The sequence below is a fragment of the Lonchura striata genome, chromosome 35 (genome assembly GCF_046129695.1).
Source record: "Lonchura striata isolate bLonStr1 chromosome 35, bLonStr1.mat, whole genome shotgun sequence".
Classification (NCBI taxonomy): Eukaryota; Metazoa; Chordata; class Aves; order Passeriformes; family Estrildidae; genus Lonchura; species Lonchura striata.
Window position 1 is genome coordinate 593,128 of NC_134637.1, and position 23,307 is coordinate 616,434.

The 23,307-nt window shown below is 45.7% G+C and overlaps 2 protein-coding genes across 3 annotated transcripts; one reads left to right on the forward strand and one right to left on the reverse strand.

Annotated features, from left to right (window-relative positions):
• Positions 1 to 897: 897 nt before the first annotated feature.
• VKORC1 (vitamin K epoxide reductase complex subunit 1) lies at positions 898 to 9,072 on the reverse strand. Of its 2 annotated transcripts, none has more exons than XM_077789573.1 (3): positions 8,896 to 9,072; positions 5,905 to 6,014; positions 898 to 3,363 (listed from the first exon to the last, which is right to left on the reverse strand). In XM_077789573.1, exons 1-3 carry the CDS (start codon positions 9,051 to 9,053, stop codon positions 3,161 to 3,163), a joined length of 471 nt encoding a protein of 156 aa, XP_077645699.1. In that variant the 5' UTR covers positions 9,054 to 9,072; the 3' UTR covers positions 898 to 3,160. The 2 variants fall into 2 exon arrangements, with proteins under 2 accessions (XP_077645699.1, XP_077645698.1); XM_077789572.1 differs by having other exon boundaries at positions 3,169 to 4,724.
• PAGR1 (PAXIP1 associated glutamate rich protein 1) lies at positions 9,047 to 20,427 on the forward strand. Its single transcript, XM_077789544.1, has 5 exons — positions 9,047 to 9,308; positions 12,227 to 13,130; positions 13,163 to 13,534; positions 17,670 to 17,752; positions 20,244 to 20,427. Exons 1-5 carry the CDS (start codon positions 9,158 to 9,160, stop codon positions 20,411 to 20,413), a joined length of 1,680 nt encoding a protein of 559 aa, XP_077645670.1. The 5' UTR covers positions 9,047 to 9,157; the 3' UTR covers positions 20,414 to 20,427.
• Positions 20,428 to 23,307: the final 2,880 nt, after the last annotated feature.

The window sequence follows — 23,307 nt, forward strand, 5'->3', positions numbered from 1 at the left end:
GAAATCCCAATTTTGAATTTCCTTTTGGGGGGAAAATTGGGGGAAAATTGAGGGAAAATGGAAAATTTGGAGCTTTTTTGAGGAAAAACTGAGGAAAAAAGGGGAATTTTAAAGCATTTTTTAGGGAAAATTGAGGGGGAAATGGAAATCCCAATTTTGAATTTCCTTTTTGGGGGGAAATTGAGGAAAAAAGGAAAATTTGGAGCTTTTGGAGGGAAAATTAAAGAAAAAAAAAAAATAATTTTAGAGCATTTTTGAGGGAAAATTGAGGGGAAAATGGAAATTCCAAAATCTGAATTTCCTTTTTGGGGGAAAATTGAGGAAAAAAAGGAAAATTTGGAGCTTTTTTGAGGGAAAATTGAGGAAAATGGGAATTTTGGAGGTTTTTCAGGGAAAATGACGAAAAAGGGGAATTTTGGAGCATTTTTGAGGGAAAAATGAGGGAAAAATGGAAATTCCAAATCCTGAATTTTCTTTTCGAGGGAAAATTGAGGGGAAAAGGGAAATTTGGAGCTTTTTTGGGGGAAAATTGAAGAAAAAAGTGGAGTTTTGGAGCATTTTGAGGGAAAAATGAGGGGAAAAAGGGGGATTTTGGAGCTTTTTGGGGAAAATTGAGGAAAAAAGGGGAATTTTGAAGCTTTTTGAGGGAAAAATGGAAATCCCAAATTTCTTTTTTGGGGGAAATTTGAGGGAAAAATGGAAATCCCAAATTTTGAATTTCCTTTTTGGGGGAAAATTTGGTGGAAAAGGGGGTCCCACCAAGGGGTTTTGGGGGATTTCGGACAATTTTTGGTAATTTTTGATCATTTTAATGCCATTTTTTGGTCATTTAAGGCACTTTAATGTCAGTTTTAATAATTTTAAACCCATTTTTTACCCCTTTAAGGCACTTCAATGTCACTTTTGGTCACTTTAATGCCATTTTTGGTCACTTTAATGCCATTTTTGACTCATATAAAACACTTTAATTTCATTTTTGCTCCCTTTAATGCCATTTTTTACCCATTTTAGGGACTTCAATGTCACTTTTGGTCACTTTAATGCCATTTTTGACTCATTTAAAACACTTTAATTTCACTTTTGCTCCCTTTAATGCCATTTTTTACCCATTTTAGGCACTTCAATGTCACTTTTGGTCACTTTAATGCCATTTTTGCTCCCTTTAATACGACTTTTGATCACTTTAATGCAATTTTTTTCTCCTTTTAAGACACTTTAATGTAACTTTTCCTCCATTTCCTGGAACTTTGCCTCCCCCTACCCAAATTTTGGGTTAATTTCAGTCGATTTTGGGTCGTTTTCAGTTGGTTTTGGGTGGATTTCAGTCAGATTTGGGTGGTTTCAGGCCAGTGTCTCAATTTTGGGTGGTTTCGCTCAATTTTCGGCGTTTTCACCCAATTTTGGGTGCATTTTGCTAATTTTTTGTCATTTTCACTCAATTTTGGGCCAGTTTTTCTCAGTTTTGGTCCAATTTGGGCCATTTTCACCCCATTCTGGGCCATTTTCACTGGGTTTTGGGTCATTTTCACTCCATTTTAGATCATTTTCACTCCATTTTGGGTCATTTTCACTCCATTTTGGGCCATTTTCACTGGGTTTTGGGTCATTTTCACCCCATTTTGATCCAGTTTTTCTCCATTTTGGGCCGTTTTGGGTCATTTTCACCCCATTTTGATCCAGTTTTTCTCCATTTTGGGCCATTTTGGGTCATTTTCACCCCATTTTGATCCAGTTTTTCTCCATTTTGGGCCATTTTGGGTCATTTTCACCCCATTTTGATCCAGTTTTTCTCCATTTTGGGCCATTTTGGGTCATTTTCACCCCATTTTGATCCAGTTTTTCTCCATTTTGGGCCGTTTTGGGTCATTTTCACTGGGTTTTGGGTCATTTTCACCCCATTTTGATCCAGTTTTTCTCCATTTTGGGCCGTTTTGGGTCATTTTCACTCCATTTTGAGCCAGTTTTTCTCCATTTTGGGCCATTTTGGGTCATTTTCAATCCATTTTGATCCAGTTTTTCTCCATTTTGGGCCATTTTGGGTCATTTTCACCCCATTTTGATCCAGTTTTTCTCCATTTTGGGCCAGTTTGGGTCATTTTCACCCCATTTTGATCCAGTTTTTCTCCATTTTGGGCCAGTTTGGGTCATTTTCACTGGGTTTTGGGTCATTTTCAGTCCGTTTTGAGCCATTTTGGGTCATCTTCACCCCATTTGGAGCCGTTTTGGGTCATTTTCACCCAGTTTTGGGCCGTTTTGGGTCGTTTTCACTCCATTTTGATCCAGTTTTTCTCCATTTTGGGCCCTTTTGGGTCATTTTCACTCCATTTTGATCCAGTTTTTCTCCATTTTGGGCCATTTTGGGTCATTTTCACCCCATTTTGATCCAGTTTTTCTCCATTTTGGGCCAGTTTGGGTCATTTTCACTGGGTTTTGGGTCGTTTTCACTCCATTTTGATCCAGTTTTTCTCCATTTTGGGCCATTTTGGGTCATTTCCACTCCATTTTGGGTCCTTTTCACCCCATTTGGAGCCGTTTTGGGTCATTTTCACCCCGTTTTGGGCCGTTTTGGGTCGTTTTCACTCCATTTTGAGCCAGTTTTTCTCCATTTTGGGCCGTTTTGGGTCATTTTCACCTCATTTTGACCCAGTTTTTCTCCATTTTGGGCCATTTTGGGTCATTTTCACTGGGTTTTGGGTCATTTTCACTCCATTTTGATCCAGTTTTTCTCCATTTTGGGCCATTTTGGGTCATTTTCACTCCATTTTGGGTCATTTTCAATCCATTTTGAGCCGTTTTGGGTCATTTTCACTCCATTTTGGGTCATTTTCACTCCATTTTGGGTCATTTTCACCCCATTTTGAGCCAGTTTTTCTCCATTTTGGGCCGTTTTGGGTCATTTTCACTGGGTTTTGGGTCATTTTCACTCCATTTTGGGCCATTTTGGGTCATTTTCACCTCATTTTGATCCAGTTTTTCTCCATTTTGGGCCCTTTTGGGTCATTTTCACTGGGTTTTGGGTCATTTTCACCCCATTTTGATCCAGTTTTTCTCCATTTTGGGCCGTTTTGGGTCATTTTCACCTCATTTTGATCCAGTTTTTCTCCATTTTGGGCCATTTCCACTCCATTTTGGGTCCTTTTCACCCCATTTTGGGCCATTTTCACTCCCTTTTCCCCTTCTCCCCCCTCCACCTGCCGACGTTGAGCCCCAGCAGCGCCAGGTTAACCCCGTAGGTGCCGAGGCAGACCAGGCACAGGTCCCGGAGGCCGAAGAGCAGCACCCCCGCCAGCCACAGCGAGGCCAGCGCCGAGGCCACCGACGAGGCCACCAGGGCCACCGAGGCCACCCGGCCCCGCCGGACACCTGGGGAGAGAGGTCACACCAGTTCGGCCCAGTTGGGCCCAGTTTGGGCCCAGTTTGTCCTTAACGTTCCCAGTTTTTGCCCAGGTTTTCCCCGGTTTGGCCTCAGTTTCCCCAGTTTGTCTCAGTGTCCTCCCCAGTGTCCCCAAAGTGTCCCCAAGGCATTCCCAGTGTTCCCAGTTTGTCCCCAGTTTGTATTCCCAGTTTGTCCCCACCTCATTCCCAGTGTCCTCAATGTCCCCAGTTTGTCCCAGTTTGTATTCCCAGTTTGTCCCAGTTTGTATTCCCAGTTTGTCCCAGTTTGTCCCCACCTCATTCCCAGTGTCCTCAATGTCCCCAGTTTGTCCCAGTTTGTATTCCCAGTTTGTCCCAGTTTGTCCCCACCTCATTCCCAGTGTCCTCAATGTCCCCAGTTTGTCCCCAGTTTGTACTCCCAGTTTGTCCCCAGTTTGTCCCAGTTTGTCCCCACCTCATTCCCAGTGTCCTCAATGTCCCCAGTTTGTCTCAGTTTGTCCCCAGTTTGTATTCCCAGTTTGTTCCCAGTTTGGCCTTAACGTTCCCAGTTTGGCCCCAGTTTTTGCCCAGGTTTTCCCCAGTTTGGCCTCAGTGTCCCCAGTTTGTATTCCCAGTTTGGCCCAGTTTGGCCCAGCCACAGCGAGGCCAGCGCCGAGGCCACCGACGAGGCCACCAGGGCCACCGAGGCCACCCGGCCCCGCCGGACACCTGGGGAGAGAGGTCACACCAGTTCGGCCCAGTTTGGCCCAGTTTGGGCCCAGTTTGGCCTTAACGTTCCCAGTTTGTCCCCGGTTTTTACCCAGATTTTCCCCAGTTTGGTCTCAGTTTCCCCAGTTTGTCCCAGTGTCCTCCTCAGCTTCCTACCCAGTTTGTCCCCAGTTTGTATTCCCAGTTTGGCCCCAGTTTGTCCCCAGTTTGTATTCCCAGTTTGTCCCCAGTTTGTATTCCCAGTTTGTCCCAGTTTGTCCCAGTTTGTCCCCAGTTTGTATTCCCAGTTTGTCCCAGTTTGTATTCCCAGTTTGTATTCCCAGTTTGTCCCAGTTTGTATTCCCAGTTTGTCCCAGTTTGTCCCCACCTCATGCCCAGTGTCCTCAATGTCCCCAGTTTGTCCCAGTTTGTCTCAGTTTGTCCCCAGTTTGTATTCCCAGTTTGTTCCCAGTTTGGCCTTAACGTTCCCAGTTTGGCCCCAGTTTTTGCCCAGGTTTTCCCCAGTTTGGCCTCAGTGTCCCCAGTTTGTATTCCCAGTTTGGCCCAGTTTGTCCCAGTTTGGCCCAGCCACAGCGAGGCCAGCGCCGAGGCCACCGACGAGGCCACCAGGGCCACCGAGGCCACCCGGCCCCGCCGGACACCTGGGGAGAGAGGTCACACCAGTTTGGCCCAGTTTGGCCCAGTTTGGGCCCAGTTTGGCCTTAACGTTCCCAGTTTGTCCCCGGTTTGGCCTCAGTTTCCCCAGTTTGTCCCAGTGTCCTCCCCAGTGTCCCCAAGGCGTTCCCAGTGTTCCCAGTTTGTCCCAGTTTGTCCCCAGTTTGTATTCCCAGTTTGTCCCAGTTTGTCTCCACCTCATTCCCAGTGTCCTCAATGTCCCCAGTTTGTCCCAGTTTGTATTCCCAGTTTGTCCCAGTTTGTATTCCCAGTTTGTCCCAGTTTGTCCCCACCTCATTCCCAGTGTCCTCAATGTCCCCAGTTTGTCTCAGTTTGTCCCCAGTTTGTATTCCCAGTTTGTATTCCCAGTTTGGCCTTAACGTTCCCAGTTTGTCCCAGTTTGTCCCCAGTCCCTCCCAGTCCCTCCCAGTCCATCCCAGTGCCCCCAAACTCCCTCCCAGTCCATCCCAGTTCCCTTTAACCCCATCCCAGTCCCTCCCAGTCCATCCCAGTATAACCCAGTCCCCCCCAAACCCCCTCCCAGTTCCCTCCCAGTCCCTCCCAGTCCCCCCAAACCCCCTCCCAGTCCCTCCCAGTTCCCTCCCAGTCCCTCCCAGTCCCTCCCAGTTCCCTCCCAGTTCCCTCCCAGTCCCTCCCAGTCCCTCCCAGTCCCCCCAAACCCCCTCCCAGTCCCTCCCAGTCCCTCCCAGTTCCCTCCCAGTTTTTCCCAGTCCCTCCCAGTTCCCTCCCAGTCCCTCCCAGTTCCTCCCAGTTCCCTTTACTCCCCTCCCAGTCCCTCCCAGTTCCCTCCCAGTCCCTCCCAGTCCCTCCCAGTCCCCCCAAACCCCCTCCCAGTCCCTCCCAGTCCCTCCCAGTCCCCCCAAACCCCCTCCCAGTCCCTCCCAGTCCATCCCAGTCCCCCCAAACCCCCTCCCAGTCCCTCCCAGTCCATCCCAGTATAACCCAGTCCCCCCCAAACCCCCTCCCAGTCCCTCCCAGTGCCTCCCAGTCCCCCCAAACCCCCTCCCAGTCCCTCCCAGTCCATCCCAGTCCCCCCAAACCCCCTCCCAGTCCCTCCCAGTCCATCCCAGTATAACCCAGTCCCCCCCAAACCCCCTCCCAGTCCCTCCCAGTGCCTCCCAGTATAACCCAGTGCCCCGGGGTTACCCAGCAGCCCCTGCAGCAGGTAGAAGAGCAGCCCGATGGCGCCGTTGGGCACGTTCAGGGCGCTGGCCCCGCCCAGCACCGGCTCCACCAGCCCCAGGCCACGCCCCCACCTGGAAAAAGGGGCGTGGCAACGCCGGGACACGCCCACGAGCCGGTTAGACACGCCCCCGTGCCCATGTATGCAAATAAACCACGCCCCCGTGCCCATATATGCAAATAAACCACGCCTTCATGGCTATATATGCAAATAAACCACACATGCATGGCCATATATGCAAATAAACCTTGCCTTCATGGCCATATATGCAAATAAACCACGCCTTCATGGCTATATATGCAAATAAACCACGCCTTCATGGCCATATATGCAAATAAACCACACCTTCATGGCCATATATGCAAATAAACCAAGTGTTCATGGCCATATATGCAAATAAACCACGCCTTCATGGCCATATATGCAAATAAACCACGCCTTCATGCCCATATATGCAAATAAGCCACACATGCATGCCCATATCTGCAAACAAACCTCGCCTATATATGCAAATAAACCACGCCTTCATGGCCATATATGCAAATAAACCACACATGCATGGCCATATATGCAAATAAACCACACCTTCATGGCCATATATGCAAATAAACCACAACTTCATGGCCATATATGCAAATAAACCACGCCCCCGTGCCCATATATGCAAATAAACCTCGCCTTCATGGCCATATATGCAAATAAACCACACCTTCATGGCCATATATGCAAATAAACCACAACTTCATGGCCATATATGCAAATAAACCACGCCTTCATGGCCATATATGCAAATAAAGCTCGCCTTCATGGCCATGTATGCAAATAAACCACGTGTTCATGGCCATATATGCAAATAAACCATGCCTTCATGGCTATATATGCAAATAAACCACGCCTTCATGGCCATATATGCAAATAAACCACAACTTCATGGCCATATATGCAAATAAACCACGCCTTCATGGCTATATATGCAAATAAACCACGCCTTCATGGCCATATATGCAAATAAACCATGCCTTCATGGCTATATATGCAAATAAACCACGCCTTCATGGCCATATATGCAAATAAACCATGCCTTCATGGCTATATATGCAAATAAACCACGCCTTCATGGCCATATATGCAAATAAACCATGCCTTCATGGCCATATATGCAAATAAACCTCGCCTTCATGCCCATATATGCAAATAAACCACACATGCATGGCCATATATGCAAATAAACCACGCCTTCATGGCTATATATGCAAATAAACCACGCCTTCATGGCCATATATGCAAATAAACCATGCCTTCATGGCTATATATGCAAATAAACCACGCCTTCATGGCCATATATGCAAATAAACCATGCCTTCATGGCCATATATGCAAATAAAGCTCGCCTTCATGGCCATATATGCAAATAAACCACACATGCATGGCCATATATGCAAATAAACCATGCCTTCACGGCTATATATGCAAATAAACCTCGCCTTCATGCCCATATATGCAAATAAACCACACATGCATGCCCATATATACAAATAAACCACGTGTTCATGGCCATATATGCAAATAAACCACACATGCATGGCCATATATGCAAATAAGCCTCGCCTTCATGGCTATATATGCAAATAAACCAAGCCCCCATGCCCAGATATGCAAATAACCTACACAAACCATGCATTCATGCCCATGTATGCAAATAAACCACGCCTTCACAGCCATATATGCAAATAAACCAAGCCCCATGCCCATATATGCAAATAAACCATGCATTCATGCCCAAGTATGCAAATATACCATTCCCCCATGCCCATATATGCAAATAACCCATGCCTTCATGTCCATATATGCAAATAACCTACACAAACCACATCCCCATGCCCATATATGGAAATAAAATATGCAAATAATACATTCATGACTATATATGCAAATGACCCATACAAACCACGCCTCCAGTCCATATATGCAAATAAACTGCACAAGCCACGCCTCCGTGCCCAAATATGCAAATAACCCATGGAAACGTGCCCTATATGCAAATAACCCGTGCAAACCACGCCTCAATGCCCAAATATGCAAATAAACCGCACAAACCACGCCTCCGTGCCCAAATATGCAAATAACCTAAGGAAACGTGCCCATATATGCAAATAACCCATGCAAACCACGCCCCCGTGCCCAAATATGCAAATAACCCATGGAAACATGCCCATATATGCAAATAACCCATGCAAACCACGCCTTCATGCCCATATATGCAAATAAACCGCACAAACCACGCCCCCGTGCCCAAATATGCAAATAACCTAAGGAAATGTGCCCATATATGCAAATAACCCATGCAAACCACGCCTCCGTGCCCAAATATGCAAATAATCTATGCAAACGCGCTCATATATGCAAATAACCCGTGCAAACCACGCCTCCGTGCCCAAATATGCAAATAAACCGCACAAACCACGCCTCCATGCCCATATATGCAAATAAACCGCACAAACCACGCCTCCATGCCCAAATATGCAAATAACCTAAGGAAACGTGCCCATATATGCAAATAACCCATGCAAACCACGCCTCAATGCCCATATATGGATCTAATTAACATAAACCACGCCTCTTCCCGCAATCCATTCAATCCCCGCCCCTTTCTCCTCACTGGCCCCGCCCCTCCACCGCCATTGGCCGCCGCCTCACACAAGCCACGCCCACTCCCCTTCCCCTCACTCCCATTGGCCGCCGCCTCACGCAAGCCACGCCCACTACGGTTTCCCGCCAACACCGCCCCCTAGCGGCCCGCCCTTCCCCTCACTCCCATTGGCCGCCGCCTCACGCAAACCCCGCCCACTCCCCTTCCCCTCACTCCCATTGGCCGCCGCCTCACGCAAACCCCGCCCCCTCCCGTTCCCGCCCGCCCCCTCCCGTTGTTCCCGGGCCTTTCCCGGGGCTTTTACCGGGAGGAAAACACCCGAGTGCAGGACACCGAGGGCCCCAGGTCGCAGGCGGCTCGGTAGGACGGGTCCTTGGCCACCTCATGCTCCACATGCAGCGCGTACACCGACAGCGCCGCGCCCGCCACGCACAGCGCCGCCCGCAGCGCCGCCGCCATCATCCAACGCGATTGGGCGTCGCCGCTGCCACTCCCACCACCCCTCTTCGCTGATTGGCCGGCGGCGATGAAATCCCGCCCTACTTCCGCTTGGGGCGCGGGGGTTGATGGGAGGTGTAGTCCCGCGGGAAAGGAAGAGCGCGGCGCGAAAAGGGCGGGAGCGCGGCCAAGATGGCGGCGGGGAGCTGAGTGAGGGCTCGGGCTCGGCCCCGCCGCTCCGGAGCCCTCCCGGAGGCCTTCGGGGAAGGTCGGGGCTCGGTGAGCGAGGCCCGGAGGGGTCCCGGGGGCCGCGGGGGTCCCGGGGGCGGCGGGGACGGAAGGGAATTGGTGGGGAGGGGGCGGTGACGTCACGGGGCAAGATGGCGGCGTGAGGGGGGGGGGGGGGGAATGGCGGGTGAGGCCCTGAGGGAAAGAAATAAAGAAATAAAGCGCTGGGATTGAACTGGGATCAAACTGGGATGGAGCTGGGATTGAACTGGGATCAAACTGGGATTGAACTGGGATGGAACTGGGATTAAACTGGGATGGAGCTGGGATCAAACTGGGATCAAACTGGGATGGAACTGGGATTGAACTGGGATTGAACTGGGATTAAACTGGGATTGAACTGGGATCAAACTGGGATCAAACTGGGATTGAAGTGGGATTGAACTGGGATCAAACTGGGATGGAGCTGGGATCAAACTGGGATGGAGCTGGGATTGAACTGGGATCAAACTGGGATCGAACTGGGATGGAACTGGGATTGAACTGGGATCAAACTGGGATGGAGCTGGGATCAAACTGGGATGGAACTGGGATTAAACTGGGATGGAACTGGGATTAAACTGGGATCAAACTGGGATGGAGCTGGGATCAAACTGGGATGGATCTGGGATTAAACTGGGATGGAACTGGGATCGAACTGGGATTAAACTGGGATGGAGCTGGGATTAAACTGGGATCAAACTGGGATGGAACTGGGATTGAACTGGGATGGAGCTGGGATTAAACTGGGATGGAACTGGGATTGAACTGGGATGGAGCTGGGATTGAACTGGGATCAAACTGGGATTGAAGTGGGATTGAGCTGGGATCGAACTGGGATCAAACTGGGATGGAGCTGGGATCAAACTGGGATTGAACTGGGATCAAACTGGGATGGAACTGGGATTAAACTGGGATCGAACTGGGATTAAACTGGGATGGAGCTGGGATTAAACTGGGATGGAACTGGGATCGAACTGGGATTAAACTGGGATCAAACTGGGATGGAGCTGGGATCGAACTGGGATTAAACTGGGATGGAGCTGGGATGGAACTGGGATGGAGCTGGGATGGAACTGGGATGGAGCTGGGATTAAACTGGGATGGAACTGGGATTGAACTGGGATGGAGCTGGGATTGAACTGGGATCAAACTGGGATTGAAGTGGGATTGAGCTGGGATCGAACTGGGATCAAACTGGGATGGAGCTGGGATCAAACTGGGATTGAACTGGGATCAAACTGGGATGGAACTGGGATTAAACTGGGATCGAACTGGGATTAAACTGGGATGGAGCTGGGATTAAACTGGGATGGAACTGGGATCGAACTGGGATTAAACTGGGATCAAACTGGGATGGAGCTGGGATCAAACTGGGATGGAGCTGGGATTAAACTGGGATGGAACTGGGATTAAACTGGGATGGAGCTGGGATTAAACTGGGATGGAGCTGGGATCAAACTTGGATGGAACTGGGATTAAACTGGGATCAAACTGGGATGGAACTGGGATCAAACTGGGATGGAGCTGGGATCAAACTGGGATGGAGCTGGGATTAAACTGGGATCAAACTGGGATCAAACTGGGATGGAACTGGGATGGAGCTGGGATTAAACTGGGATCAAACTGGGATGGAAATGGGATGGAGCTGGGATTGAACTGGGATGGAGCTGGGATCGAACTGGGATGGAGCTGGGATCAAACTGGGATGGAGCTGGGATTGAACTGGGATGGAGCTGGGATGGAGCTGGGATTAAACTGGGATGGAGCTGGGATCAAACTGGGATGGAGCTGGGATCAAACTTGGATGGAACTGGGATTAAACTGGGATCAAACTGGGATGGAACTGGGATCAAACTGGGATGGAGCTGGGATCAAACTGGGATGGAGCTGGGATTAAACTGGGATCAAACTGGGATCAAACTGGGATGGAACTGGGATGGAGCTGGGATTAAACTGGGTTCAAACTGGGATTAAACTGGGATCAAACTGGGATGGAGCTGGGATCAAACTGGGATGGAGCTGGGATCAAACTGGGATTCTCCCATGCCAATCCTTCCCTCACATTCTAAAATTTATCATTTTTTTCCCTTTTATTTCCTCTTTTCCTCTCTTTTGCCGCCCAATATTTCCAAAATTTCCCCAATTTTTCCTCATTTCTCCCAAATTCCCACAATTTTTTTCACAATTTCCCCCAATTTTTCCTTGTTTTTCCCAAATTCCCCATATTTTCCAATTTTCTCCCCAAAACACCGATTTTTCCCGATTTTTCTCTTTCCCCAAAAATTTTCCCCATTTTTCTCAATTTCCTCCCAATTTTTCCCCATATTTTCCCATTTTCCCCCGCAATTCCCCCCAATTTTCCCCATTTTCTCCAATTTTCCCGCTTTTTTCCGCAATTTCCCCCATGTTCCCCAATTTTCCCATTTATTCTCCCAATTTTTCCCATTTTTTCCTCATATATTCCCATTTTCCCACATTTTTTCCTCATTTTTTCCCCATATTTTTCCTATTTTCCCCATTTCCCCCATTTTTCCCCATTTTCCCCCATTTTTCTCCAATTTCTCCCATTTTTCTCAATTTTTTCCAATTTTTTCCCCATTTTCTCCAATTTCTCCCATTTTTCTCAATTTTTTCCAATTTTTTCCCCATTTTTTGCCAATTTCTCCCATTTTTCTCTATTTTTTCCAATTTTCCCCATTTTCCTCCAATTTCTCCCATTTTCCCAATTTTTCCCCATTTTTCCCCCCATTTCCCCCCAATTTTCCCCATTTCCCCAGTTTTCCCCATTTCCCCCCACTTTTCCCCAATTTCTCCCATTTTCTCAATTTTTTCCCAATTTTTCCCCATTTTTCTCCAATCTCTCCCATTTTCCCAATTTTTCCCCATTTTTCCCCCCATTTCCCCCCAATTTTCCCCATTTCCCCCAGTTTTCCCCATTTCCCCCCACTTTTCCCATTTTCCCCATTTTTCTCAATTTTTTCCCAATTTTTCCCCATTTTTCTCCAATTTCTCCCATTTTCCCAATTTTCCCCATTTCCCCCCATTTTTCTCAATTTTTCCAATTTCTCCCATTTTCCTCAATTTTTTCCCCATTTTCCTGATTTTTCTCCATTTTTCCCATTTCCCCCCCATTTCCACCCAAATTTCCCCCAATTTTTGCCATCTCTCCCATTTTCCCAATTTTTCTCCAATTTTCCCCATTTTTCCCCCCATTTCCCCCCATTTTTCCCAAATCCCCCTCGTTTCCCCATTTTCCCCCCATTCCCCAATTTTCCCCATTTCCCCCATTTTCCCCCATTTTTCTCCAATTTCTCCGATTTTTCTCAATTTTTTCCCAATTTTTCCCCATTTTTCTCCAATTTCTCCCATTTTTCCCCATTTTCCCCCATTTTTCTCAATTTTTTCCCAATTTTTCCCCATTTTTCTCCATTTTCCCAATTTTTCTCAATTTTTTCCCAATTTTTCCCCATTTTTCTCCATTTTTCCCCATTTTTCTCCATTTTTCTCCATTTCCCCCATTTTCCTCCAATTTTTCCCATTTTTCTCAATTTTTCCCCATTTTCCCCCATTTTTCTCAATTTTTTCCAATTTTTCCCCCATTTTCCTCCAATTTTTCCCATTTTTCTCAATTTTTTCCCCATTTTTCTCCCATTTTTCCCCATTTTCCCCTATTTTTCTCAATTTTTTCCCAATTTCTCCCATTTTTCTCAATTTTTTCCCGATTTTTCTCCCATTTTTCTCCCATTTTTCTCCATTTTCCCAATTTTCCCCCATTTCCCCCCATTTTCCCCAATTTTCCCAAATCCCCCTCCTTTCCCCCCAAACCCCCCAGCCCCCATGTCCTCCCCCCCCTCCCCCCTCCCCCCTGCCCCTCCCCCCTCCCCCCCCACAGAAACCCCAAACCCGCCAGAATTCGCCCCAAAACCGCCGGAATTCGCCCCAAAACCGCCGGAATTCGCCCCAAAACCGCCGGAATTCGCCCCAAACCCTGCAGAGGAGGAGTGGGGGGTGCCCTGGAGCGAGGAGGAGGAGGAGGGAGCGGAGCCCCCCGGGGGCTGGACCCCGAATCCCCCCGAAATCCGGCGCCTCTTCGAGGAGATCGCCCGCGCCGGGACCCTCCCCCTGCGCCGCCCGCCCCTCCCCCGCCGCCCGCCCACCCCCCCCGAGCCCCCCAGCGACCCCGAGGACGGCGGGGACCCCGCGGGGAGCCCCCCGCAGCACCCCCCGGAGCAAAAGTGAATTCTGGGGGGAAAAACGGGGATTTTGGGAAAAAAAACGGGATTTTTTGGGGGTTTTATGGCGATTTTAGGGGGATTTTTGGGATTTTATGGCGATTTTTGGAGCGATTTTAGGGGGAAAGTTGAGGATTTTGGGAGGTTTGGCATGGATTTAGGAAGGTTTAGGATGGATTTTTGGAAATTTGGGATGGATTTTTGGGAGATTTAGGGTGGATTTTGGAAGGTTTGGGATGGATTTTGGGAGGTTTGGGATGGATTTTGGAAGGTTTGGGATGGATTTTGGGAGGTTTGGGATGGATTTTGGGAGGTTTGGGATGGATTTTGGGAGGTTTGGGATGGATTTTGGAAGGTTTGGGATGGATTTTGGGAGGTTTGGGATGGATTTCAGATGGATTTTGGGAGGTTTGGGATGGATTTCGGATGGATTTTGGGAGATTTAGGATGGATTTTAGGAGTTTTCAGAAGGTTTGGAATGAGATTTAGGAAGGTTTAGGATGGATTTTGGAAGGATTTTGGGGCATTTAGGATAGATTTAGGACAGATTTTGGAAGGTTTAGGATGGATTTTGGGGGATTTAGGATGGATTTTTGGAGACTTGGGATGGATTTAGGATGGATTTTGGAGGATTTGGGATGGATTTAGGATGGATTTTGGGGAATTTCGGGTGGATTTTGGGGATTTTGGGTGGATTTTGGGGGATTTTGGGTGGATTTTGGGGGATTTCGGGACCCTCCCCCTGTGCCGCCCGCCCCTCCCCCGCCGGCTGCCCACCCCCCCCGAGCCCCCCAGCGACCCCGAGGACGGCGGGGACCCCGCGGGGAGCCCCCCGCAGCACCCCCCGGAGGAAAAGTGAATTCTGGGGCGAAAAACGGGGATTTGGGCAAAAAAACGGGATTTTTGGGAAAAAAAACGGGGTTTTTGGGGGGTTTTTTGGGGATTTTATGGCGATTTTTGGGGGAATTTTGGAGTGATTTTAGGGGGATTTTTGGAGCAATTTTAGGGGGAAAGTTGAGGATTTTGGGAGGTTTAGGATGGATTTAGGAAGGTTTAGGATGGATTTTGGAAGGTTTAGGATGGATTTTGGATGGATTTTGGAAGGTTTAGGATGGATTTTGGGAGGTTTGGGATGGATTTGGGGAGATTTAGGATGGAATTTGGAAGGATTTTGGGGCATTTAGGATAGATTTAGGATGGATTTTGGGAGGTTTCGGATGGATTTTGGGAGGTTTAGAATGGATTTTGGGCGGATTTAGGATGGATTTTGGCAAGAATAGGATGGATTTTTTGGAGATTTTGGATGGATTTAGGATGGATTTTGGGAGATTTTGGATGGATTTTGGGGGATTTCGGGTGGATTTTGGGGGATTTCGGGACCCTCCCCCTGCGCCGCCCGCCCCTCCCCCGCCGGCTGCCCACCCCCGAGCCCCCAGCGACCCCGAGGACGGCGGGGACCCCGCGGGGAGCCCCCCGCAGCACCCCCCGGAGGAAAAGTGAATTTGGGGGGAAAAACGGCCTTTTTGGGAAAAAAAACGGGGGTTTTGGGGCGATTTTAGGGGGATTTTTGGGGATTTTATGGCAATTTTTGGGGGATTTTTGGAGCGATTTTAGGGGGAAAGTTGAGGATTTTGGGAGGTTTGGGATGGATTTTGGGAGGTTTAGGATGGTTTTAGGATGGATTTTGGGAGGTTTAGGATGGTTTTAGGATGGATTTTTGGGAGATTTAGGATGGATTTTGGAAGGTTTGGGATGGATTTTGGGAGGTTTGGGATGGATTTTGGGAGGTTTAGGATGGATTTTTGGAAATTTGGGATGGATTTTTGGGAGATTTAGGATGGATTTTGGAAGGCTTAGAATCGATTTAGGAAGGTTTAGGATGGATTTTGGGGCGTTTCGGGTGGATTTTGGAAGGTTTAGGATGGATTTTGGAAGGTTTAGGATGGATTTTGGAAGGTTCAGAAAGGTTTGGGATGGATTTTGGGAGATTTAGGATGGATTTTGGGAGTTTTGAGAAGGTTTGGAATGAGATTTAGGAAGGTTTGGGATGGATTTCGGGAGGTTTGGGATGGATTTTGGGAGGTTTGGGATGGATTTTGGGAGGTTTGGGATGGATTTAGGATGGATTTTGGGAGATTTTGGATGGATTTTGGGGGATTTTGGGTGGATTTTGGGGGATTTCGGGTGGATTTTGGGGGATTTCGGGTGGATTTTGGGTGGATTTCGGGTGGATTTTGAGGGATTTTGGGGGATTTCGGGACCCTCCCCCTGCGCCGCCCGCCCCTCCCCCGCCGCCTGCCCACCCCCCCCGAGCCCCCCAGCGACCCCGAGGACGGCGGGGACCCCGCGGGGAGCCCCCCGCAGCACCCCCCGGAGCAAAAGTGAATTCTGGGGGAAAAACGGGGGTTTTGGGAAAAAAAAACAGGGGTTTTAGGGAAAAAAAATGGGATTTTTTGGGGGTTTTTTGGGGATTTTATGGCGATTTTTGGGGGATTTTTGGAGTGATTTTAGGGGGAAAGTTGAGGATTTTGGGAGGTTTGGGATGGATTTTGGGAGGTTTAGGATGGTTTTAGGATGGATTTTGGGAGGTTTGGGATGGATTTTTGGGAGATTTAGGATGGATTTTGGAAGGTTTGGGATGGATTTTTGGGAGATTTAGGATGGATTTTGGAAGGCTTAGAATCGATTTAGGAAGGTTTAGGATGGATTTTGGGGCGTTTCGGGTGGATTTTGGAAGGTTTGGGATGGATTTTGGGAGGTTTGGGATGGATTTTTGGGAGATTTAGGATGGATTTTGGAAGGTTTGGGATGGATTTTGGAAGGTTTAGGATGGATTTTGGAAGGTTCAGGAAGGTTTGGGATGGATTTTGGGAGATTTAGGATGGATTTTGGGAGGTTTGGGATGGATTTTGGATGGATTTTGGGAGTTTTGAGAAGGTTTGGAATGAGATTTAGGAAGGTTTAGGATGGATTTTGGAAGGATTTTGGGGGATTTAGGATGGATTTTTGGGGCATTTAGGATGGATTTTGGAAGGTTTGGGATGGATTTTGGAAGGATTTTGGGGCATTTAGGATGGATTTTGGGAGGTTTAGGATGGATTTTGGGAGGTTTAGAATGGATTTTGGTGGATTTAGGATGGATTTTGGCAAGAATAGGATGGATTTTTGGAGACTTGGGATGGATTTAGGACGGATTTTGGAGGATTTGGGATGGATTTAGGATGGATTTTGGGAGGTTTTAGATGGATTTTGGGCCATTTCGGGTGGATTTTGGGAGATTTCGGGTGGATTTTGGGGGATTTACAATAGATTTTTGAGGATTTTTGGTGGATTTAGGATGGATTTTGGAAGGTTTAGGATGGATTTTGGAAGGTTTAGGATGAATTTTGGAAGGTTTGGGATGGATTTCGGATGGATTTTGGGTGGATTTTGGGGGATTTCGGATGGATTTTGGGAGGTTTAGAATTGATTTAGAATGGATTTTTGGAGATTTGGGATGGATTTTGGATGGATTTTGGGAGGTTTCGGATGGATTTTGAAGGATTTTAGGATGGATTTATAATAGATTTTGGGGGATTTATGGAGGATTTTGGGGGATTTCGGGTGGATTTTGGGAGATTTCGGGTGGATTTTGCGGGATTTAGGATGGTTTTTGGGGCATTTAGGATGGATTTTGGAAGGATTTTGGGAAATTTAGGCTGGATTTAGGAAGTTTTAGGATGGATTTTGGGGATTTAGGAAGTTTTAGGATGGATTTTGGGGGATTTAGGATGGATTTGGGATGAACTTTTTGGGATTTGGAGGAATTTTGGGATGAAATTTGAGCGAATTTGGGGCCATTTCTGACCGAAAATTGAGGATTTTGGATGAGTTTTTGGGATTTCCGAAAAATTTGGGAGAAATTTTGGGGGAATTTTTCAACATTTTGGTGCAACGGAGGAAAATTTTGATTTTTATTCGAAATTTGCGTTCAAATCCAGGAAAAATCCTGGAATTTTCAGCCAAAAACCCCGGGAATTCGACCCAAAATTCCCAAATTTTTGCTTTTTAGGATCCCAAAATTTCTCCCAAAATTCCCCAAAGGAATTTTTTGCCCGATTTTGCGGGATTTGACCCCAAAATTTTGGGATTTTTCCAGGCCCCCCCCGCCCACGGAATTTGATTTTGACGACGAGCCCCTCCCCCCCAACCCCGCCCTCATCGACCGGCGCCGCGGCCCAGGTACAAAAAAAACCCAAATTTGGGAAATTTTGGGGGGTTTTGGGGGGTTTTGGGGAATTTGGGGGAATTTTGGGGGATTTTTGGGGATTTTTGGGGGGGTTTTTGGGGGTTTTTAGGGGATTTTTGGGGGATTTTGGGGCAATTTTTGGGGTTTCTTGAGATGATTTTTGGGGATTTTGGGAAGTTTTGGGGAGATTCTGGGATTTTGGGGGGATTTTTTGGGGAATTTTGGTGGGAAGTTTTGGGGGAATTTTGGGGTGATTTTCAGGGTTTTTTTGGGCATTTTTTGGGGAATTTTGGGGGGATTTTGGGGGGGAATTTGGGGATTTTTGGTGGCAATTTTTGGGGTGATTTTTGGGGATTTATTGGGGTGGTTTTTGGGAAATTTTGGGGTTTTTTGGGGATAATTTCAGGGTTTTTGGGGGGATTTTTGGGCTGATCTTGGGGCATTTCACAGCGATTTTTGGGCTAATTTTGGAGATTTTCACCGCGATTTTTTGAGTGAATTTTGGACTTTTTCACCGCGATTTTTGGGTGAATTTCGGGCGATTTTTGGGCTAATTTTGGTGATTTTCACTGGATTTTTGGGTGAATTTTAGGCGATTTTCACTGTGATTTTTGGGTGATTTTTTGCCGATTTTCACCTCGATTTTCGGGCTAATTTTGGGTCAATTTTTGCCGATTTTCACCTCGATTTTTGGGTGAATTTCGGTCGATTTTCACCGCGATTTTTGGGTTAATTTTTGCTGATTTTCACCTCGATTTTCGGGCTAATTTCAGGTGAATTTCTGCCGATTTTCACTATGATTTTTGGGGTAATTTCGGTCCATTTTCACCTCGATTTTCGGGCTAATTTTGCCGATTTTCACTGCGATTTTTGTTTGATTTTTTGCTGATTTTCACCTCGATTTTTGGGCTAATTTCGGTCGATTTTGGGGCTAATTTCGGTCCATTTTGGGGCTAATTTTGGGCTAATTTCGGTCGATTTTGGGGCTAATTTCGGTCGATTTTCGGCCTAATTTTGGGCTAATTTTGCCAATTTTCACCACGATTTTTGGGTGATTTTTTGCCGATTTTCACCTCAATTTTCGGGCTAATTTCACCTCGATTTTCGGGCTAATTTCGGTCGATTTTCACCGCGATTTTTGGGTCAATTTTTGCCGATTTTCACCTCGATTTTCGGGCTAATTTCGGGTGAATTTTTGCCGATTTTCACCTCGATTTTTAGGTGAATTTCGGTCCATTTTCACCTCGATTTTCGGGCTAATTTTGCCAATTTTCACCTCGATTTTTGGGTGAATTTTTGCTGATTTTGGGGCTAATTTTGGTCGATTTTGGGGCTAATTTCGGGCTAATTTCTGTCCATTTTCACCTCGATTTTCGGGCTAATTTCGGGCTAATTTTGCTGATTTTCACCATGATTTTTGGGTGATTTTCGGTCGATTTTCACCTCGATTTTCGGGCTAATTTTGGTCCATTTTCACCGCGATTTTGGGCTAATTTCGGGTGATTTTCACCTCGATTTTTGGGTGATTTTTGCCGATTTTCAGGCTAATTTCGGTCGATTTTCACCTCGATTTTGGGGCTAATTTTGCCGATTTTCACCTCGATTTTCGGGCTAATTTTTGCCGATTTTCGGGCTAATTTCGGTTGATTTTCGGGCTAATTTCGGGCTAATTTTTGCCGATTTTCACCTTGATTTTCGGGCAAATTTTGCCGATTTTCACCTCGATTTTTGGGTGATTTTTTGCCGATTTTCGGGCTAATTTCGGTCCATTTTCACCTCGATTTTCGGGCTAATTTTGGGCTAATTTCGGTCCATTTTCACCTCGATTTTTGGGCTAATTTCCGTCCATTTTCACCTCGATTTTCGGGCTAATTTCGGGCTAATTTTGCTGATTTTCACCACGATTTTTGGGTGATTTTCGGTCGATTTTCACCTCGATTTTCGGGCTAATTTTGGTCCATTTTCACCTCGATTTTTGGGCTAATTTTGGTCCATTTTCACCTCGATTTTTGGGCTAATTTTGGTCCATTTTCACCTCGATTTTTGGGCTAATTTCGGGTGATTTTTTGCCGATTTTCACCTCGATTTTGGGGCTAATTTTGCCGATTTTCACCTCGATTTTCGGGCTAATTTTTGCCGATTTTCGGGCTAATTTCGGTCAATTTTGGGGCTAATTTCGGGTGATTTTTTGCCGATTTTCCCCTCGATTTTGGGGCTAATTTCGGTCCATTTTCACCTCGATTTTTGGGTGATTTTTTGCCGATTTTCCCCTCGATTTTGGGGCTAATTTCGGTCGATTTTGGGGCTAATTTCGGTCGATTTTGGGGCTGATTTTTGGGCTAATTTCGGTCGATTTTGGGCTAATTTCGGTCGATTTTGGGGCTAATTTCGGTCGATTTTGGGGCTAATTTCGGGCTAATTTCGGTCGATTTTTGGGCTAATTTCGGTCGATTTTGGGCTAATTTCTCTTTTTCCCGTCCCCAGCGCCGCCGGCGCGCGGCCAGAAGCGCGAGGCGCGGCTCGACAAGGTCCTGTCCGACATGAAGCGCCACAAGCGGCTGGAGGAGCAAATCCTGAGAACCGGCCGCGACCTGTTCCCGCCCCCAAAACCTGACCAGAAACTCCCAAAATTCATCAAAAACTCAATCAAATAAAGGTTCGAACAGTCCCTGTCGGTTTGGGTCATTTTGGGCGATTTTACGGTGATTTTTGGGACTTGTACATTGAATTTTCGGTGATTTTTGGGACCTGTACATTGATTTTTGGGGGATTTTTGGGACCTGTACATTGATTTTTTGGTGATTTTTGGGACCTGTACATTGATTTTTGGGGGATTTTTGGGACCTGTACATTGATTTTTTGGTGATTTTTGGGACCTGTACATTGATTTTTTGGTGATTTTTGGGACCTGTACATTGAATTTTCGGTGATTTTTGGGACTTGTACATTGAATTTTCGGTGATTTTTGGGACCTGTACATTGATTTTTGGGGGATTTTTGGGACCTGTACATTGATTTTTTGGTGATTTTTGGGACCTGTACATTGATTTTTGGGACCTGTACATTGATTTTTTGGTGATTTTTGGGACCTGTACATTGATTTTTGGGGGATTTTTGGGACCTGTACGTTGAATTTTCGGTGATTTTTGGGGCTTATACATTGATTTTTGGGGGATTTTTGGGACCTGTACATTGATTTTTGGGACCTGTACATTGATCTTTGGGGGATTTTTGGGGCTTATACGTTGATTTTTTGGGTGATTTTTGGGTGATTTTCGGGATTTTTACATGGATTTTTGGGCGATTTTGGGGATTTTTTGGCTGATTTTTAGGTGGATTTTTCAGTGATTTTTTGGGTGATTTTTCAGTGATTTTTGGGGTGATTTTGGGGATTTTTTGGGTGATTTTTAGGTGGATTTTTGGGTGATTTTTGGGATTTCTATGTTGATTTTTGGGTGATTTTTAGGTGGATTTTTCAGGGATTTTTTGGGTGATTTTGGGTGATTTTTTGGGTGATTTTTTGGGTGATTTTTTGGGGGATTTTTGGCCGGGACCTGTTCCCGCCCCAGGGCCGCCGCCTCTTCCCCACCCCCAAAACCTGACCAGAAACTCCCAAAATTCATAAAAAATTCAATAAAATAAAGGTTCGAACAGCCCGTGTCGTTTTGGGTCATTTTGGGCCATTTTGGGCCATTTTACGGTGATTTTTGGGACTTGTACATTGAATTTTCGGTGATTTTTGGGACCTGTACATTGATTTTTGGGGGATTTTTGGGACCTGTACATTGATTTTTGGGGGATTTTTGGGAGTTGTACGTTGAATTTTTGGTGATTTTTGGGAGTTGTACGTTGAATTTTTGGTGATTTTTGGGAGTTGTACGTTGAATTTTTGGTGATTTTTGGGAGTTTTACGTTGATTTTTTAGTGATTTTTGGGTGATTTTAGGGATTTTTAGGTTGATTTTTGGGTGATTTTAGGGACCTTTATGTTGATTTTTCGGGGATTTTTGGGGGATTTTTGGGAGTTTTATGTTGATTTTTGGGGGATTTTTTCAGTGATTTTTAGGTGATTTTAGGGTTTTTTAGGTTGATTTTTGGGTGGTTTTTTAGTGATTTTTACACTGATTTTTGGGTGATTTTAAGGATTTTTTGGTGATTTTTAGGTGGGTTTTTGGGTGATTTGGGGGATTTTTACATTGATTTTTTGGTTGATTTTTGGGTGATTTTGGGGATTTTTTGGGTGATTTTTAGGTGGATATTTGGGGATTTTTTGGGTGATTTTGGGGATTTTTTGGGTGATTTTTAGGTGGATTTTTCAGGGATTTTTTGGGTGATTTTTGGGTGATTTTAGGGATTTTTACATGGATTTTTGGGCAATTGTTATGTGGATTTTTGGGTGATTTTGGGGATTTTTGGGTGATTTTTAGGTGGATTTTTGGGCGAGTTTTGGGCGATTTGGGGGATTTTTTGGGTGATTTTTGGTGATTTTTAGGGAATTTTTTGGATGATTTTTGGTGATTTTTACGTTGAATTTTTTGGGTGATTTTTGGGTGATTTTAGGGATTTTTACATGGATTTTTGGGCAATTTTTATGTTGATTTTTGGGTGATTTTGGGGATTTTTTGGGTGATTTTTAGGTGGATTTTTGGGTGAGTTTTGGGCGATTTGGGGGATTTTTTGGGTGATTTTTAGGGAATTTTTTGGGTGATTTTTACATTGATTTTTTGGGGAATTTTGGGTGATTTTTGAGTGTTGTACGTTGATTTTTGGGTGATTTATGGGTTCATTTTTGGGTGATTTTGGGGCTTTTTTGGGTGATTTTTATGTGGATTTTTGGGGGATTTTTTTTCAGTGATTTTTTGGTGATTTAAGGGATTTTAAGGTTGATTTTTGGGACTTGTACGTTGATTTTTTGGTGATTTTTTTTTTGGTGATTTTTGGGCAATTTTGGGGATTTCTATGTTGATTTTTGGATGATTTTTTATTGGATTTTTGGATGATTTTTAGTTTTAGGTTGATTTTTTGGGTGATTTTTGGGATTTTTGGGTGATTTTTGGGATTTGTACATTGATTTTTTTAGTGATTTTTGGGAGTTTTATGGTGATTTGGTGATTTTTGGGACTTTTACGTTGATTTTTGGGTGATTTTTGAGGGATTTTGGTGATTTTTACATTGATTTTTTTGGGGAATTTGGGGTGATTTTTGGGCATTTTACATTGATTTTTTTGGGTGATTTTTTTGTTGGATTTTTTGGTGATTTTGGGGATTTTTCGGTGATTTTTCGGTTGATTTTTTCGGTGATTTCTGGGATTTTTACATTGATTTTTTTGGGGAATTTTTGGTGATTTTTGGGACTTGTACATTGATTTTCTGGTGATTTTTGGGATTTCTATGTTGATTTTTCAGTGATTTTTTGGGGGATTTTGGGTGATTTTGGGGATTTTTGGGTGATTTTTACGTTGATTTTAGGGTGATTTTAGGGTGATTTTTAAGTGATTTTTACATCAATTTTTGGGTGATTTTAAGATTTTTTGGGTGATTTTTACATG

What these genes read in the sequence shown, in the direction of transcription:
- VKORC1 (XM_077789572.1), bottom strand. Translation starts at nt 9,053, where the DNA reads ATGATGGCGGCGGCGCTGCGGGCGGCGCTGTGCGTGGCGGGCGCGGCG. An exon ending in ACTCGGGTGTTTTCCTCCCG is followed by an intron (nt 6,015 to 8,895) that starts GTAAAAGCCCCG and finishes CCCTTTTTCCAG; the next exon opens with GTGGGGGCGTGGCCTGGGGC. An exon ending in CCTGCTGCAGGGGCTGCTGG is followed by an intron (nt 4,725 to 5,904) that starts GTAACCCCGGGG and finishes CTCTCTCCCCAG; the next exon opens with GTGTCCGGCGGGGCCGGGTG.
- PAGR1 (XM_077789544.1), top strand. Translation starts at nt 9,158, where the DNA reads ATGGGAGGTGTAGTCCCGCGGGAAAGGAAGAGCGCGGCGCGAAAAGGG. An exon ending in CTTTCCCCCCAAACCCCCCA is followed by an intron (nt 13,131 to 13,162) that starts GCCCCCATGTCC and finishes CTCCCCCCTCCC; the next exon opens with CCCTGCCCCTCCCCCCTCCC. An exon ending in CAGCACCCCCCGGAGCAAAA is followed by an intron (nt 13,535 to 17,669) that starts GTGAATTCTGGG and finishes GGATTTTTCCAG; the next exon opens with GCCCCCCCCGCCCACGGAAT.